Genomic DNA, 19,466 nt, shown 5'->3' on the forward strand with positions numbered 1-19,466 from the left:
ATTCTGCGCTATTTGGTCAGCAGATCAGTTTTAAATATTACAGGGAGGAATAGTACAAACAGAAACAGCCACAGTGAGCTGAAAAGGGCTGCAGGCTCTTACTGTGGTTTGTGACTAGCACACAATGCCTCCAACTTTAGCTCGCTGTACTGTGGAAAAACACTTGCACCATGCCAGCGCCCCTCGACTGCTCGTGGCCGTTCGTGGCATGGCTCGTTGCGACTAGCTCCCCTACTATGGAAAACCCTATATGTGAGCAGTTAAGGGTCAAGTGCTTTGATTTAAAAACTAAATATAACTGGGAGAAAGAAACACATGGTCCTTTTCTCAGCTGGCCCTGACTGGTGATGCTTGCCTACAAAAACATGTGGCGGCCTGCAAATGTGGTGGGAAGTCACAGGACCAAAATGTTTTATCTTTTCTCAGTAAGATTACCGAATACTCACTCGACTTGTTTATAACCGCTGACCTCAGTGGCCCATTATAGTCATCCACTAATACTGACTGTAAGTCCATTTGTCCATCTGCCATCAATCTGTTTGTCCATCATATTCTGCCACTAGAAGTGACGCTGTCCAAGCAGCTTCACACACAGAGAGATTAATTCATCAGGTTAATGGTGTCATTGGAAGATCTGTGCCCTGTCAATGACCCTGACTCACAGCAGGAACTCAAAGAGCCTTCATGGTCGAAGCAGCTTATATAAACATTTCCAAAAACTCACTCTTTTAGAGTGGTGATGACACGAGGAGCAGGCAAAAGGTTAAACGAGAGCAGGGAAGGGCAGAAAAGGAGAACAGGATTCTTCATATCAGACTACGCTCTTTCATCTTGATGCTGTGATGCCATTTCTCAACACTAAAGGCGGAACTTCTCTCTGGTCTTTGCCTTATGTTAATGGAATAGTTTGACATTTTGGGAAATACAGTACGCTTATTCGCTGTCCTGTAGTCAGCGGAGATTCTGCTGGTTGCCTGGCAACCTAACTGTGACAACAAGACTCCAGGAAGTCACTGCACCCTGCCAAGAAATTAAAAAGTGTGTAAAGGCTGGATGGTTGCTATGGAAACACATTTAAGCAGGTTCTCTTAAAAAAAGACACATCAAATGAAGGTGCACTGTCTCTGTGAGAACGTCTGACTGGTACTGCTGTCTTGTGAAAATGCTTCCTCTTTCCTCTTCATCACATCAATTCATCACAATTAGAGCTGAAACCACTAGTCAATTAATTAAATCGGTAACTATTTCGATAACTGATTAACGTTTTCTGAAGCAAAAATGCCAAACATTTGATGGTCCCAGCCTCTCAAATTTGAGGATTTGATGTTTTGCTTTGTCATATTTGAAAGTCAACTAAGTAAGTGTTTGGGTTTTGAACTGAAATAAAGTAATTTCAATAATCACCTTGGGCTGGAGGAAATTAAAACAGGCATTTTTCACTATTTTCTTACAATTTATAGACCAAACGATCAATCAAAGTGCAGCACTGGAACAAGTAAAAACTTCCTCTAAGTTCCTTTTCAGACATGGAATACATAACATTGCTGGCTTGATCACGCTGTTAAAGTAATGGGTTTTTGTCATTCAGACATAGGTGACTTGTACGTAAATGTTCCTTAGGGCTTTATTCAGACATAACAATTACAAAAAGAGTCAAAATGCTTGTGCGATATTTGACACCTGGTGTGAGACGTAGTGGTATAGCTGCCGGAAAACTGCGGTGAGCTGAAAAGTATAATAATATGAAGGAAGAAGAGTGTTTTCTGTTCTCCCACAGGCGCTAAGTTGGGACTCTCTACTCAATTCCTATTTGCTCACAGCAAGTGAAGCGTTTTGCTGGATATTGATTTATGGAGGTGGTGGAAATGGTGTAATTTCCACATTTCTCTAGAACTTTGTCTCTAACTACTACCGTCACGATTGGGACTGGGGATTCAATTCAGTTTCAACCACACCCAATATTTCCCACCTCTCTCTTCCGCTCTCGATTAGAGCACCAGCAGCTAATCCTCTAACAGAGAGCACAGTTTCACATGGACCGCAGTGTCAGAGTGTGAGAATGAGAGCCGGAGAGACGAGGGAAGAGGTGAGCTAGAGAGAAAGTACAATCAAGCAAAGTCGGCCAACTATTCTTCCAGTTGAAATACTTTTTTATATCTTTGATGTCGTAAAAACAAATTAATGGAAACACATCATAACCACCGTCATGTCTGATAAGTAGAGGGCTATTGAGGTTAAGCAATCAGAAGAGTGTGTGTTTGTGTGCGTTTACCTGAGCTGTAGCTGTCTGTGGAGGACTGGGAGATGGAGCGGGACAGAGAGCGCCGGCCAATCTTGGAGGGACGCTTGTTGAACTCCTGTTTCTGGTCCGCAAACTGGATCTGCTGGTGGAGAGGGAGCAGAAGCGGACAGAGATCAGAACTCAGATTTTACAACTGCATTAATATAGATCGCATGAACTTTTTTGTCTTAATGAATTTAAGTGGGCACATATAAGGTATCTCTTGACCACGAGGTTTCGTACACATACAGTTCTTGTAGAACGCACACACTGTTGTAATACATTAACTAGGGTTATGAGGACACTTAAAATTCAATAGTCAACCATTAAAGCTGAAATAGGCAATATTATTTCATTATAATTTCAGTTGAAATACCCAATTTTTACCATTCCATGTCACTAACAATATTTAATTGAATGGTTCCTTTAAAAAAGTGTGTGTCTGTGGGCGGCCGCCGCTTTGTATTTAGTTTTTTTTAAAAACTGGACCCGTCTGAATCAAACAACCAATCAGGCTTAGTTAGCACATAACTAGCCATCACAGACTCTGTTCAGCTTTAAAGAGGAAACTTGGACTGCATCTTTAATGACTCCCATTTCTTTTTAAGTCAGGCCATGTTGGGTTTATGTTAAGGGCAGCTTTTTTATTAAACAGAATAACTACAAAAAGATAAGAAAGAACACAAAATACACATAAACAAGGCTGAAAAAAAGAAGAGACAGAACAAGTACACTGCCGTCTCCAAGAAAGGAGACCAGCTTTGAGTTCATTCTGACTTTAAAAGATAATTGAGACAATGAGGCTATTGTCAACCAGCGACAAGGCCACACAGCTGACACAAGGTGCAACAGTTCATCCTGGTTATGTGAAATGGGTGGGAGGTGTTTGTCTATTTGCTGCAGTCAGGCCACAGACTGACCATGATTCTATCACTTTCTTTCCGCTATTACACTATTACATAAATAGCTTGGTGCATCATAATCCATGTACTGATAATATTACACAGAGTATGAATAGCTGACTGATTACTACCATAAAACCACGCGGCAAGAACAAAACATGCTGGGGGGGGGACAAGTCATTCTGTCACGACATGCATTGGGAAGTGAGAGATTTTGCCACTCTTTCTCACACTCCTTGTTGAAAAAAGACTGCCCTTGAGTACAACACAAGCAAATAGTCAGGTTTTTTTTTTTTTTAAATCAGAGAAAATTACAAAACAAAAATTCTGACATTCTGAAACATCCTGCGTGTGTGTATGCACGTCAGATACCAGGAAGCTGTGTGTGGGGGTATCTTCATTCACTTATTCATTCTCACAATATGCCAAACATTCAGTGAATGACACAGTGCAGAGCTGCTGTCTAATCACAAAAAAACATTTGAGTCATCATTACCAGAGGTCTTACATCGACACATGAAATCATCAAGCAAGGAAACAATTGCCTGATGCTGAAATTGTTAAAATCCAATGCAAACAAATGTACTATTTGCTTACTTTCATTTCCAACATCAGCCAGCAACTGAGTTTTTCAGCTTCATCCAGAACCTGATATTCTCAATCTCGAGAAACTGATATCAGGGCAACACCTTCCTACAACCCACCGTAAAGCCAATTAACCCATCCTATCTTTCCATGCTGTCCTTTATTCTTACCTTTTTCACACTGGGCTCACTGCTTTCCCCATTCTTTTTCTTCTTCAGCATTGCCGCATGTGTGTGGGGGTGTGTGATGAAGTTGCAAGTATGGTGAGTGTCTGATTCAAGGCCTTGTGCATTGAGGGGACCTCGTCTTTCAAGATCTGATCATTTCATTCTACCTCCTCTGCTTCCTTTTAGCCTCTGTTTTCCTGCAATCCAGCCCAAACTGATCCAACCATGTGCCAGCAAACACAATGCAATGAATTGTTTCCCCTTCCATTCACTTCCTCCCTCCCTCCCTCTCTCCCACCTCTGTATTCTTGTTTAATTGTTGATTGTTCAAGAGATTGGGGTCCATGAATTGCTGGTATCAAAACCGAAGCTAAACTTTGCCCCTGCTGACCCAAGATGGTTATGATGTGTAGTATTAGGACTGGGTATTAAAAACGTGATGGAAAACTACTGAATACTAAATATATTGCTCAAAATCTAGGGTGGGACTCCATGGAATTATTAAAATGTATCCCAAATTGGAGCACAAAAGAACAACTTGTTGTCTTATTAACTTTCTACCAGAAAGCCTCTGGAGTCCTGGCCAGTGATAAAAACATTACATTACACACAAAAACACTCATTAATCAAGCCATAATATACAAAAGGGAGCGGTAAACCTAAAAGTCTATAACAATGCTAGCAGCTCTGTGAGGCTATAGGCGCTTTGAGCTAAATTCATTAGCATGCTAACATGCTCGCAATGACAACGCTAACATGCTGATGTAGCGAATGTTTAACATGTACACCATCTTAGTTAAGTGTGTTAGCATACTAACATTTGCTAATTAGCACTAAACACAAACTACAGCTGAGGCTGATGGGAATCTTTGTTGTGCAGGTATGTGGTCACAAACCAAAGTTTTGGACAAACTGAACCAAAGTGGCGGGCTGACATTTCAATCCGTAAATGCTGCTAGGGTGGCTAAAAAACAACAAAACAAATCTAAAATGGCAGCATCATATCACTACACAGATTTTACTACATACAAGTTAGAAGACTGAATAAATTGATGCTCCTTGGAAAGGCAGTTTCCACACTACTGCAAGACAAAACTACTGCTGTACGTCATTTAGGAGGGCAGCTGATGGTGCCCATTACCCTGAACCCTATAAAACAGGCTATAATAGGGCTATTGGTCTCTTCAGGTTTATCGGATGGAGGTTAGATGAGGAGCTTTAGGAGCTCAGAGTTGCAGTGAAGGATTGAGGGTCATTTTGGGAGTTCAGGAGGCGGGGATACAGGGGCTTATGACATGTTTTTGGGACAAGATTACCACAGGTTCGCTCAGGGTTTAGAACAGGAGGTACTGCCAGAGAAAATGACACAGTGGTTTGTTTATTGCTGTGTAAAATGAGAGCAAGTGAGCAAAGGACAGAAAGGTAACCTATTCTGTTCTCACCCTTTTTGGCTATATCTATACATACTCGTGATAACATAGAATTTTATTTATATTCTGTAGCTGGTCCTTGGCAAGCAAAAACAGAATCTCCATAATTATTATTACATATTATAGCATATTTGAGAAACGGAAGTACAAGAAGAACAGATCAGGAGGTGCAGATTTCCAAAATTAACCATCTTTTCACTTACAACAGGCCATACAATCCTGACTTTATAAGAAATTTTGGCAACTGAAAGAGCCAAAAAAAATCTCAATAAAACCTCAATTTTATCTTGCTGCAATGAGACTTTACGATTTATTTCAAGGCAGCAAATGAGCTGATGCTCTTATCCACAGCCGCTTACAATAACCCGCCAGCCAAATGCTGGTCAGCTGTTCCTGCAGCTTACTACCCTGCACTGAGTCTTTCTGTATTCATGAATGAAGTGTGTGGTATTATTAGCAGTCACATGCTGGTATGACAACAAAAAATAATTTCTAGACATGCATTAATCAAATCTGGATGACCTGAGCTAACATTACAAACATGACTTTATAGTAGCCTGACATGACAGTCTCACAGAGAGACTTATTATTTCTTATGTAAGAACAGCAACACTCTGCTCCTGTACTAGTACATTAGGAAGCACCGGTTTAATTCAAACTGCTAATACTGTATGTAGCCTATATATTTTAATGTTTTGTCACCACTACAGAAACACTAGGTAACTGCTAAAGTATATGGTTGTCTGATGTTGACTGTGGTTAGTTATTGGTTTGATTAATGGTTTACTGTCTAATAATGTGTATTTGTATTGATTACTGACAGTGGCTGATCAGGCTAATTATCAGCTAATTGTACTGTGTTTCTAACGGCAGTACGCAGTAAATGTTGCCCTTAGTGTGTGTGTTTTTAAAACTACTTTTCTAATTAAACATGATGTGCTTGATGGTGTTATGACTCCTGATGAAACTTGAAAGCTCAGCATTCTCGTTGCCCTCTAGCTTCCTTTTTAAACATTTATTCACCCAGAAAAAGCTAATATTTCTCTCTATAATAATAATAATATGACCTCTTTCTGTCAGCTGCTGTGTGTCTGCAGTGTATTTACAGATTTGGGATTTTATTTGTTTAATTTGAAGGCACATTTTCAATATACATGAATAACCATAATTTTAACCATATAACATCAAGCACAAGTTTAAAATTACAAATTTTCAAACACACATTTTTTGGGGGACCCACTCTAAATGACCAGCCGTGGGTCCCGGGGACTCACTATATTGAAAACATATCAACATCACTTTCACATTCTTTTCCAAAACACCGGCTGCCATTTTCGAAAAATCATTATGTGTAGTTCATTCAATCTAAAATTTTGAGAGCAGAAATGTCATTATGTCAACCGAAAATCTCCTAATATTTACAACATAACTGTAAAACTAGACTTTTTTATGTCTCAGTCTCTCTCTGAAGTCTGCCTCTCCCTCTTCACTGTGACATTTATGATCTTCCACCTTCTCTCAGTCCCTCTAACCTTGTGCTGCACTTCTTTACATTATGGATGGTGACTGATTGGGAGGCTAATGACATGTGAATAATGAATGTTAAGTCAATACTGGGACACATGGGAGCTCACCCAAAACTGCCACCTTCCACTCAGCTGTGTGTGTGTGTTATATGTGTGTGTGTTCCACAATAAAATTAGAGTGCAGGGAACCAAGAGGTAGAGTTGCTAAAACTTGGTTTTCTACTGGTGACAAACACAATTGTAGTGGCTGGGATCCACTTGCCACAGAGCAGAGGGGATGTGGGATACTGGGAGTGAAGCCAGGTGAAGGCAATTCCACTGAGGTGGACTGTGTTGTTTACTAAGAATGAAACAGCATGTTCACACTTGTTTTTGACGCAAGTTATCCTATTCAGACACATGTGGACAACGCCGAGACTAGCTCCTATTGTTGCTAAGCAACTCTTGCAAATCTGATTCAAGCATGGTGCCCTTTTGCCACACACTAGCACTAACTGCTAAAATCAAAAACAAGAAAATACAGTGTCGCATTTCCTTTTCCTGTGTTTCAACTGAAAATAAAACCACAAATACAAGGACTTGGAAGACCCCCTGCCCTGATTAGGACACCTCAAACAAATTAATATTGGTTGAAAAAAATTCCACACCATGAAATTCCTCAAGAAAAAGTTTCCACATGTTAAGCAGCTGGTCAGGAAAGAAACTAAGCGGCTCATTAAAAACATGCGTATTTGCATGTTAGATGACAAGAATGATAACACTTTCATATCCGACCCTTAAAAATATGGCAATTTAACCCCACCGGGTAAGGGCTGAACACAGTCAACAAGCTAGCTGAACGCCATGGGATCGGGTCGGCCTGGTGAAACAACAGCAACCCCTCTGGGCGAGAGAAAAGGAAAACAAACAGGCACAGATGTATTATAGCAGCAAATGTGATGAGATATGACACTGTGCGGTTTTCCCTACTGCCATTTAGTGCACAGGCAGCTCATCCTACTGAACTGGCAACTCCCTCTACTAAAATCCTGAGAAGTTAATAAAGTTTTATTAAATTAAACCGTAGAGACCTTTGGGGGATTTAGCATTAGCATATTTAGCATTTAAGTGCTATGTTGGTACAATAAATGGTTTATAAAACACATAAATGTAGTTGTATGCAGATAAGGACATTTTAAAGTGTTTATTAATGTAGTTTGTCAACAATTGCAACTCCTCCTATGAAGACATTTTATGTTATTACTGTGTTTTACTATAATTGTCATTTTATTTATTTATTTACAGCTTCTTAGCTGTACCAGAGTAAGCTATAAGCTAATTTTCAACTGTAGTCCCTGGGCTGGAGAGAGAACAACATCTCTGCCAAGGAAATCAAAGAACTGTAGTCTACAAACACACTTAGAAGACATTAACATGTTCCAACTACAGCAGCCACAACAACAAGACAACAAGCACACTTACAATACGGTGGTATGACACAGCAACATCTGCAACTGCAACCAAAAACAACAAAATAAAAAAACAAAAAAAAAAAAAAACACACAAGATGGTGGTACGACACATCTGCAACAACAACAACAAGATAAAATCACTCTATAAAACAGTGGTATGAAACATTAGCAACGAGAGCATGATAATACAACATTAAGACACCACAGAAACACAGCAAGGTTTCACTACATTGAGAGACATTTGTATTCATGTTTGATGGTACAAGATTGGGTTGATTTAAGCCACAATTTCATCTTGGATTTAAAAATGACTAAACCTGCAGCACTCTGATATAACTAGGTACTGAGCTCCAGGAATTTGTTGCTCTAACAGAGAAAGCTGATCTGCCAAACTCAGCAGATATGTGCTGTATCACATGTGCAAAAATGACAGTGTTATTTGCATCGACTTCAGAGCATACCAGAGGCAGGTCATTAACATACAGACTAAATAATAGTGTTCCTAAAATCGAGCGTTGTGGGACACCAACAAAGCAATCAGCAAACAATGAGGTCCTATTTCCAGCTCTGGTGCATTGTCTTCTCATGGTTGAATAAGACTCCATCCATTTTATAGCATCCGCAGAGAAGAACATCGTGATTTACTGTATCAAATGCTCTTCTCAGGTCCAAGAATACAGCCCCTACAGCACTCCCACTGCCTAGTTTTGATTTTTTCAGTGAAGTAACAGTTAATCATTTCAGTTGAATGGTTTTTCCTAAAACCAAATTGCATGGGGTGGAGTAAAGCATGTCCTGAGTTTAAAAAGTCAGTTAGTTGTTCAGTTATTACTTTACTTTGGTATTCATTATACACCAACCTCCACAGGAGGAGTTCTAGTTGTTGACAAATACATTAATAAACACTCATATCTGCTTAAAACTACATTACAGTGCGTTATAATTTAATAAAATGTTATTACTGCCTATAAATGCTTAATGCGGCGGTTCAAGTAAAATGTTACCAAAGCACATCATAACGTCAGAGGTTTACAGGTTTGGTAAAGGCGTGAAGAACAACTAACAGCAGAGCAAGAAACGGAGTTATGACAGATCTATTCCTTTGAACAAATTTGAGTATCTTTTGGTAAAGAACAAAACAAAACCATTAGACATGTATAGTATATGTCTTATACACCATCACCATAAATACTCAGCATTACCTTGGTGTGCTTAGATTCCCTGCTCCTCTCCATCGTCTTGAGACCCACCACGTTACACACACTGCTAAATTTTCAGCCAAATTCAAATCACAACACCCGATTCAAAATTCACAGGGATGCAAGCACTCGTATGTTAAATCTGAAACACAAAGAAAATGTCTCTCTGCTTGTTCAGACTGTACCCTCACCAAGAAGCAGGCCAAACAAAATATTAACTACAGACGAAGTAGCAAAAACAATGCAAGGAGGGTGGATTCGGTTAGAGGTAGGATTGTGTTTGTGTATGAAACTTGAATCTCGTGTGGCAAAGAGGTGGCACGTAGCTTTTTGTAATACGATTACTTAAGATCTACCTGAAAGAGCAGGGTGGTGTGTTAGATAAAAAACACAAATATGCCAAGGTGAAAAATCAACAGCAAGCATCTGCAAGTCACCTTCAGGTTAAAAGCGTGGCTCTGGTTGCTAAGGTTGTCATTCTTTATTTTTTTTTTCAAAAATAGCAAACACTCAATAGTTACACAAGAACGATGCACATATCAAAATGCCAAGCTCCCTCTGCATTTCATCTGCACTCAATAAGCCTTTGGCATGACTTTAAGAGGAAAAAGATTTCTTCTTCTTTCGCTAACATTTTTGCAAGATGACATCCAGAGGCTTTCTAAAACCTTTGGAAGGTTAGTTTGATGTTTCACCGTGCACGTCTTGAACGGGACCTCGACTGCAGCAGTTTGACGTCCTCGGTGATCCTCCGTCACTGATTGATGAGCCAAAAGGAAAGCTCACCCTAACAAAACACATTTGTAATTAAATGCGCCTGAGGCCTGATGTCTCACACATTTCTTTGGCTTGTGTTTAACCAGGAGGGGGTTGAATGAGCATGCCCGCTCTTTCCCTAGCAAAATCTGCCACACACCGCACACACACCTGTGAAGTGACGAGTAAGGTGAAGGCTGAACATTGGGGCCCATTTTTCCTACTGGACAATAGAACCCGGTAGATAATGGTAAAGTTGTTGGTAATTTCTGAGCATAATTTGGTATTTATTAATAGCATTAAATTAGATTTGGGAGTGAAATACTCTGATGTACTTGGGGTTTTGGCTTTTGCACACAAGGTTGTGTTATCTTTATTTATTTTAGGATTAGAACCGAAACAATTTTGATAGTCGATTAGTTGTTTAAGTCATTTTTTAAGCCAAAATGCCAAAAATTATCTTGTCCCAGCTTCTCAAATGTAATTATTTGCTGGTTTTCTGATTATCTTTTGGTTTTGGACGGTTGGTCGGGCAAAACAAGCAATATGAAAACGTTGCCTTAGACTCAGGGGCAATGGGACGTTCGTTGCAGCCCTGTATAGGATAATTAATAACAATAATTTGAGGGAATGAGTTACAAATGAATGTGCACTAATCATCATTCTATCCCTTCTTTGTGTTTTCCTGTTAGCATGCATTGCAGGGGAAGGAGCTTGTTGTTTTCCACCAAGAATGCTATCAGCCAAATACTTTAAAAATAAAGACGGCTTCATCATGATGCTGGAATTGCTTGCGAAACTGTGACATATATATGTACTCAGCTGTAAATATAGGGATACAAGCTGGTATGCGATGCTAAAGACATACAGCAATGTCTTCACAGCTGTGTTGCCTGCCGTGTTTCCACACGTCCCATGGGAAAATTCTCTCCAAATTTCTGCAGAGGACCTGAACATTTTGGTTTCTCAAAATAAAAGTACCCGACTCTACAAATATAAAAAAACGTATTCATATCACTGTATATGAGCTTTTCCTGTGCTTACGCAGCTTGCTTTTCTCAAGTCATTCCAAACCAGAAGAGATTCATCTTCTGAATGTTTCCACACCTGTGTCGGAAGGAACCCGATCCTAATCAAACACAATGGGGCCGTGGGATGAAGCAGAGACCCCTGCAGCAACCCAACACTGGGCCTTTTGAGCTGCCAGCAGGGTCTGAGGTCCTGTCTCAAGCCCTGCGCATAGAAACACATCACTACTGACATTTGTCAACACATCAACAAGATAAACACCACATTTGGTTGCAAAATTTTCTTGGATCTGTGTGACTTAAGCCTAAATGCAAACTGCAATGGATACATCAAACTTTGCAACAAACTCTGTTGATTTCTTCCACATGTTTCTTTGTTTAGTGGCCATTGGACGTCACTGATTACAAATTCAAGGGGGGACTCCACTATTTTAACAGCCAATTATGACACTTGTTATTAGAACAGTGCCTCATAAAAATGCACACACATTAGATGAACTTATCAGCCTAACTTCATTAACCTACGTGAATGTTCTACAGGCCTACAGCCTCGGGGTGGACAGGAACTGTGTGGCTTGTTCAAATGTTTACAGAGTTGAGAAACCTTAAGGGAGAGAGAGAAAGCAACGCACTTGGGGTTAGAGAATCACTCAGAGGAGGTTGCTGATGACAAGCTCTTGTGAAGCGGTAATGTACTAGAAAGAAAACGGAAATTTGATGATGTTCATTAAGGCTTGCTTTGGCTTCATTTGCTGCAATGCATGCAGACTAAAATCATTTTCACACTGCCTTGCCTTATTCAGCTCCCCATAATTCACCATCACCTTGAACCGGTCAACAAGGTCATGTGCTTGGTTACGCTTTCCTGCCTGTTTGCTGTGGGTTACATGCTTCTGATTCACTTCTTTATTTACGTCATGCTCTGTGCTCATTTCTCTTCATTTCACAAGTTTGAAAGGCTGAAGTTGTGTGCTTGCATGACTATACAAGCAGGGGCTGAAAAGACAGCGATTCCTCCTGTGTCACAGGAGACTCATTTGTCAGCTCTTCCATCTGGTGCCAAATGTCATTACATAAACAGACCTCAAACTGCACTGATATACAGATATTTGTATGCAGTGTCATGTTCTACAGCATTTGAATTTGAGAGTTTAATCCCTAGCATAACAGGAGTTAGGAAGGAATGTCTCCGGTGAACTGAGGACAACAGAGAAGACTGAGTGAGGAAGCGGGCTGTCAACTCAAGCCCTGTCTCTCATTAAAATCATATTTAAAAACACTCCCACAAACCTATCAATTTTTATTACCTCAAGGCAGCCTTTCAAGCTGCACAACATCCATAATTGCTGCCCTAAAGAGACAAAATGCTGACCAAAGAATAACGCAGACCTCCACCTCAAACAGCTGCCACAGACCATCGAAGGCCAGGTCATTCAACCCCCCCCCCCCCCCCCCCATCCCAAACCAAAGAGCCATTGTTCACAGAGACAAGACTGAATGTGAGAAACTCTGTTTGTCTTTGTGTCAGAGATACCGAGACCCCATGTGGAGTGAAATGGAGCCTTGTCTGACTGACATCTGATTGTGCGTGCGTTTCCCTGATAGAGAAAACTCTGCAAACAGCTGTGGTTTCGGATGTATTCCATTATGGCAGTGAAGCCTTTTTCTACTGACCTCAATATGAACGAACAAGGACATCCAACAGAAAAAAATATAGCACACTGGGGTTTTTCCACTTCTGTCCAACTGTACAAGCATTCTGCAAGGTCATGAGGTGATGCTGTGTAAAGTTGTTGGGACGCTGATATTCATAGCACAATTAATCATCACGAGTTAGTTAAGCACCATGACACATTTTAAAAGCTGTTAACATTTAAAATTGAATAGGAATTAGATGAGTTAGGGGGGTTATGACCTCACTACTAACGATTTATGTTTCTTGGCTTTGTGGTTCCCAAAATTAATTTTGAATTACTTGCAGGACAGCGCCTCCCCGTTGACATTTTAGATTTAATTTACTGGTTTTCAATTAAAGAATCTAGTCATAGATCTCTCTAACTGGCGATATCTTGTCAGAGTGGTTTTGTTATGTGAAGCTAAATTACATGCTGGAGCCTTGGTCTGTAAGGTTAGGTTTTTTGTTGATGGTAGACTAGTTAAGTGGTTACAGTCCATTATTTGGTGACTTAACACTTTTGTCCACATCTTTCAGTCAGCCTGTATGTCTATCTGAATCAGCAAAGAGAGGCAAACTAGGCCAGGCCAGCAGAGACCTGTCGCAAGGTCCTCTGTGAGAAAACCCAAAGGGGGAAGAGAGGGAAGGAAGTAATCCCCATAAGGGCCGGTGGGAAGCTAGCTGTTTATACCTCCCCATTGCTGCTCCCCTCTGGGGGAACCCAGCCTATGTCGCTGGCAACGCACCCTGAGCTCCAGCCAAAGAACACACAGTGAATGGGTATATGTGCCAGAACTGGGCATTAAAAAACAAAACCCATTTATCAGCCTGGCTTGTGTATTTTCTGTATTGTTATTAATCTTGGCAGAAATCTCAGCCTGATGTTTCCCCAAGTTAAACCTTATGAGCACAAAGCAGATGGTAGCAGAGAATGGCCAATGTGTTTGGGAGCCTATTATAAATAATATTCATAATAAAATAAAGTTTTTAAAAAAAAGATAGAATTTCTACATGGCTAGGCTTCATCTAGGGCTAAATTCTCTTAGCCCACCATCATCCAACAACTGATTAATCAACAAAGACAGATTCATCTTTTTTTTGCTCTTTTTATGGGGAGTGATCATTACTGGGAAATGGATTTTTGTTAAAATCAGATATTGGAAAGAAAATGTGCTGAAAAAGATACACGAGCCCTGAGACTGAATCAGACCATAAACAGTCAGGTGCACTGGACCAAAACCAAACACAATGCGCCAGTGACCCATTTGAATGTTAACTAAAAACATGGATTGCTACTACAGCATTTCAAGTGTTGTGTCAACACCTGCTCTGTTCTGGGAAGCTAGCAGTGACCAGGAAATCTTATATTACTAAACAGACACAAAGTCTGTATCGGTGTTGGAAGGATGATTGTGTTGGCACCAAGTAGCTCGTGATATGCTTTCCATCCAGATATATAGAGGTGGAAGCTAAGCCTAATAGTAAGAGAGCGTAATTTATGGAGAAGTCTTCAGGTTAATAAAGGTTTTTTAGAAGACAACATGACCACTAAAAAACAGCTGTCCAAGTTCCTGGTAGACAAACTTCAGCAGCCACAGCCAACTTTCACCAGCTTATGGCCAGCAGGTATCAGGCAAAGTGACCATGTGATGAAAGCAGTATAAAAAATGATGACTAAAAGTAAAAAGAGAACACACAGGCAGAGAAGATAAGACTAAGTGCAAGGATGGGTACTCTCAAATCAAAGTGCCAATGGGCTTTTAATAGCTTTATGTTTGGGTGTTGTCTGCCAAAAGGCCTGGAAAAGTGAGTGATGGCATAAAAAAAAAAGACTGCAGGAAGAGGAAAGGAGGAACATGTCCTGTTAACGGCTTAACGCTATAAACAAATGTCTGGAAATATCATCAAAGCTAAATCCTAACAGTGCTTCTGCCAAATCTGGGAGTAACTTTACAAAAAACTCTACAAAATCCTCTGAAAGAGTGGTAAAAACAAATAAGAGGCCTGTATGCCAAGAACTGTAAAACCAAAATGGTCGTGCACATAAAATACTATACGTCCAATATTAAAATTAACCAAAATGTGACTTGTCTCAATTAAAAGTCTCTAAGAAGGGGTAAAGGCCCTTTCAAATTCTTGGTCATTAAATCCAAAACAAACTGGTGCAATTGATCAGTGATATGGTCAACAGCCCTGTATAGCTACTTTAGCTATTACTGTGTGTTGAAAGGGGTACTCCTGCAATTTAGTATTGCACTTCCACAAAGATTCATAAGAAGATTAAGAAATTCAAAAAGAAGCAACAGACATGAAATATCTTTAGCTCCAAAAATATTGGATCCTACATTTCCCACAATGCAACTCATTAGTGTCTTTCCAAAAAAAAAAAAAAAACACCAGTGAGTTGGCAACCCTTTTACCAAAGCATGGCATGTGTATATATTGTGGAATGAAAATCCTATTCACATGTACACACACACACACACACACAGGCTTATTGGTAGTCACAACAAAGTGTCTGTCCAAGTCAGTCCATCAAATTATTCCTGGGGCACAAATAAATATCAGCAATGTGCCCTTCCGTTATCAAAGAGTCCATTGGCAGCAAAGAGCTGTTAAGACACCTTGATGGAAAAGCATATTGTTGTGACATCTCTTGTTACCTGTAGATTTGGCCTTGCCTCTTAAAGCAACGGAAGTCCTTTTGTTCAGATCTCCCACGCACAGCGTCGTCGTTCGTCTTTTAGGCCTGCATGAGAGGCTACTGGACAAAGCAACGGATGTCTTGTTTTTCAGATCTCCCACGCACAGCGCTCTGTGGAGGACGTGCACTTGTTCATGATTTCTTCTCCCCTCATTTTATCACTTCACTCTTTTCGCTCCTCCTTTTCCTTCTTCCCTACTGCCACAACACTCTTGCTTATACAACTCGACAGACTGGAGAGTAGACCACAGTTTATTATGTGCATGTTTTAAGGAAGCCCTTAGATGGCACATCAAAGACTTGTGGGGTGTGGACATGTTTCTCTACGCTTTTACTGCTATTCCTGGATTACTATTGTGCTTGTGTACAAGAAAACAAAAATAGACTGTAGCAGACAGGGAGGTGCCTATGTTTTTATCCTCCTGTCTCTCTCTCCGGGTCTTTCTACCATCACTCCACACACAGTCTTTTCACAACTTCCCTGCCTCCCTCCCTAATTGAAGCTAGATCAAACACAATTGCAGCTAGCCTGGGATACAGTGCCCTCTGATTCAACTCACATGGCATAAACGTTCAAGAACAAAAACAGCACAGCCTGTGCCGTATACTGTCTCAGACTGGCAACAAGAAAATAAATAGTTTTGTTTTCTTTATATTTATCTTTCTTTTTGATTGGCACCCTTTCACAGCAGGGTCAAAATACAGGTCAGCTTCCAAGCATTATACATCTATATTGCATTATCATCTGGTGCAGCTCGCCATGACAGAGCCGACAGGCTTCCTGGTCTTGACGGAGCACACTGCTGTTGACTGGCACATTGGCTGACAATTACTGTCAAGTATACGACAGTCTGTCACACCCCAGGCCACGCTGAACCCTCAACAACTGCTGGCTTCAGTTAGACACAAGATTTCTTGTTTGTATGACCGTTTTAGAACTTGGCAATGCTTACCAAGTTGCATGAGTGGTTTCAACCTCTAGAATGTGTTACCAAAAGGAAACAGTAGGGGGAAAGCAGTGTTTATTTCATTTATACAAGTGATATTCATGAAACAAGCCCTGTGAGAGTGTCTGCATGCATTATGGCACCTGAATTCCATTAAAAATTCATGCTTTTTAGTATTTCATTGTGTTCACTTGAGATATACTGCTTTATTTTCCTGTTAATTTCTGTGTTAGTGTTGAGAACTGAGCTCTGCTTTGCAGTTGAATAACACTTTAATAACAGATATCACAATGACTATAAATGTACAGAGCTACATGAAAATGCATAAATTCACTGTCTACTTTGTTATTTTAATGTATTTATCCAAATACTGGACAGACGGGGAACCATGACTATAGCTGCATTTCCACCGCAGGAACTTTCCCCAGGGACTAGGAACCTTTGGAGGAACTCAGGGTCTAAATTAAGTTCTGGAGAAATTATTTTACCCCCCAAAAAGTTCCAAAAGTACAGGAATTTTTGGGGTGGTGCTTGCTGCGGTGAACATTTCTGATTGGTCGAGCTCTGGCCAGTGGAGCAGCGGTGGTTTGACCGTCTGGATCGATGCGTTGCTGGGTCACAGGCCGGCCTTCTCTGGCGCAGCGGCTTAGCTACTGCGCTGTTGGAAGCCATGGTGGAAGACACGGAAACTGATGACCAGTCGGTTGAAGGTATGATGCTTGTTAAATGCTATAATGCTAACTGTTATCATGCTATGGCTACCCTAGCCAAAAGCTAACATTAGCTACATGCTAAAGCCAACCGCTCATGGTGTAGAACCGTGGTGTTCGTTAAGACAAGGGTTGGCTAAATCGATCAGAGAAAATTATATCTTGTTATTGTCGGAGTGAGACACGTTTATTTTTTTTCCCCCCAATGTGTTTTTCAGATGAAACAGACAGGCACAGCCTTTTTTGCCTTTATTTGATAGGAACAGCTGAAGAGAGACAGAGAGAGATGTGGGAGAGAGAGACGAGATGACATGCAGCAAAAGGCCATGGGTTGGATTCAAACCCAGAATTGCACATTTATATTTCTGCAGATAAATAAATAGTTGTGGAAACAAATGTGTGTATAGTGGCTCTATATATGAAAAATACATGTAATGCTTATGTTACCATATTCTAATATTTACAACGCTCTGAGGAAAAACTGGTTCTCAATTTCAACATTATATACCGGTAAGTTCGGTATTTTAAAACGGGTGAGAGTGCGTAGGTTAATAAGCAAAGGTCCTTATGCTGCAATGCAGGTGAGGTGTTTAATAAATTAAAACAATAGAGTTATGCAGCTGTGTGATGGGTGTAATCTAATTGGTGTAATTTGCCTAATCTAGCAGACAATAACAGGCTGAAGGAACCTTTTAGTACCTTAAAAAGTAGCTCCTGGGAATAAAAATTCTGGGTACTTTGGGTGGAAACGCAGCTCAGGATTACAATTTCAGTATACCTCTACTGTTGTACAGTAGGTTATCATTTAACACTCAACAGTTTTCAGCAAAAGTCCATTAAATCGAACTGCCCAGTCAGCAGAGGAGCAATGTCCATGTTTAAGTGTGTCATTTTACCTTTTGTCACAAGACAAGTTACTACTTGCATGTGTCGTAATATGTGTTTAGACAGTAGAGTCCCCCTTGTTTTCATTATGAGAAGCTGCTCTGTCAGATTGACATTAGAAGCAACAGCAGCAAGAAAAACTTCTTTCTCCTGCACTGACACAGCACTGAGAAAGAGAGCAACACTGTGTTATGATGTCTGATTTTTAAATGGCTCAGAACAAATACGGGGATCAGAAATAAAAAGAATATCCTGCATTATGAAATAAAATAAAATAAAATGTAACATGCACCACTATCCATCTGAAAAACAAAGCTGCTGTATAGGTATATATGGGTGGCAACAACTGCTCCTGGAAAAAGCCAGTAGCAGAGACCATGTCCTAAGTCAAACCACAGGAAAGACCAGACACGTTGCTGGACAGACACAAAAACAGGCGTGCAACTCTGGCAGAGAGGCCTGGCTTTTAGTGGAAAGGCTGTGAAGTTGTTAAGCTCTGGCAGCCACACAGACGGAGTGATGGACAAGCAAGTAAAAAGACGAGATGTGCTCGGACTAGCAGAGAGCAGCACAGAAAAGAAACAAGAAACACAGACTAAAATATACACGCATCAGAATGAGAAATACTTGATCCCCGAGGGGAAACACTTTTGTTACAGCTGCTCACTGTCACATCAGTGCACACAGGAATAGAAGTCCATGCATGTACATCTCCACAAGTCCATGCACAGATTACTAATATATGCCTCTGTGTAATGTTCACGAGTACAGATGGAAGATGTAAGCCAGCTGTTATGTCCTTGACATTCCATTTCCATCCCAGGGTCAATATGGCGGTGTGTCCCACTACTGGACTACTTGCACATGCAATTATCCATAGGACAAAGTGTTTTGATGCAACATGTGAGATACAACAGGCTGCTAGGAAGTCTGTGTTCACAGTGAGAGTGACAGAGGGGCAGGAAATAAAAAGGTAGATCACCAGAGCGTGAGAACAAGAAATCCTACTATGTACATAGAAAATCCTGAAAATCCAACCAATAGAAGAAAAGGAAGGAGGAAGCAGCTAGCGTGAGGTGGTGTGTGAGTATCAGAGCGCAGCATGTTGCCCTGAGGGTGGTTGTGTTGTAAGACTGGGTCCTGCTGATTTATATACATAGACAAGTGCTCAAACTGTAAATAATGGCACACATACACATACTCGCAGTCACGAGTCAAAT

General features: G+C 40.5%; 1 protein-coding gene and 1 long non-coding RNA gene across 4 annotated transcripts in view; one reads left to right on the plus strand and one right to left on the minus strand.

The window, feature by feature from the left end:
• The window catches only part of ahcyl2b (adenosylhomocysteinase like 2b), a 48,159-nt gene that overhangs the window by 17,333 nt on the left and 11,360 nt on the right, over positions 1 to 19,466 (minus strand). For 2 of the 3 annotated variants that reach the window (XM_044185635.1, XM_044185637.1), the window contains exon 2: positions 2,273 to 2,381. In XM_044185635.1, the coding sequence (XP_044041570.1) occupies positions 2,273 to 2,381 (109 nt within the window). Of the gene's footprint in view, positions 1 to 2,272; positions 2,382 to 9,544; positions 9,697 to 19,466 lie in introns of those variants that run through there. The other variant, XM_044185636.1, reaches the window with a different exon arrangement.
• LOC122871061 lies at positions 11,693 to 18,465 on the plus strand. The gene is made up of 3 exons (XR_006376782.1): positions 11,693 to 12,012; positions 17,067 to 17,361; positions 17,580 to 18,465. It is a non-coding gene; the product is annotated as an uncharacterized LOC122871061 (long non-coding RNA).

Source organism: Siniperca chuatsi, linkage group LG23 (genome assembly GCF_020085105.1).
Source record: "Siniperca chuatsi isolate FFG_IHB_CAS linkage group LG23, ASM2008510v1, whole genome shotgun sequence".
NCBI lineage: Eukaryota > Metazoa > Chordata > Actinopteri > Centrarchiformes > Sinipercidae > Siniperca > Siniperca chuatsi.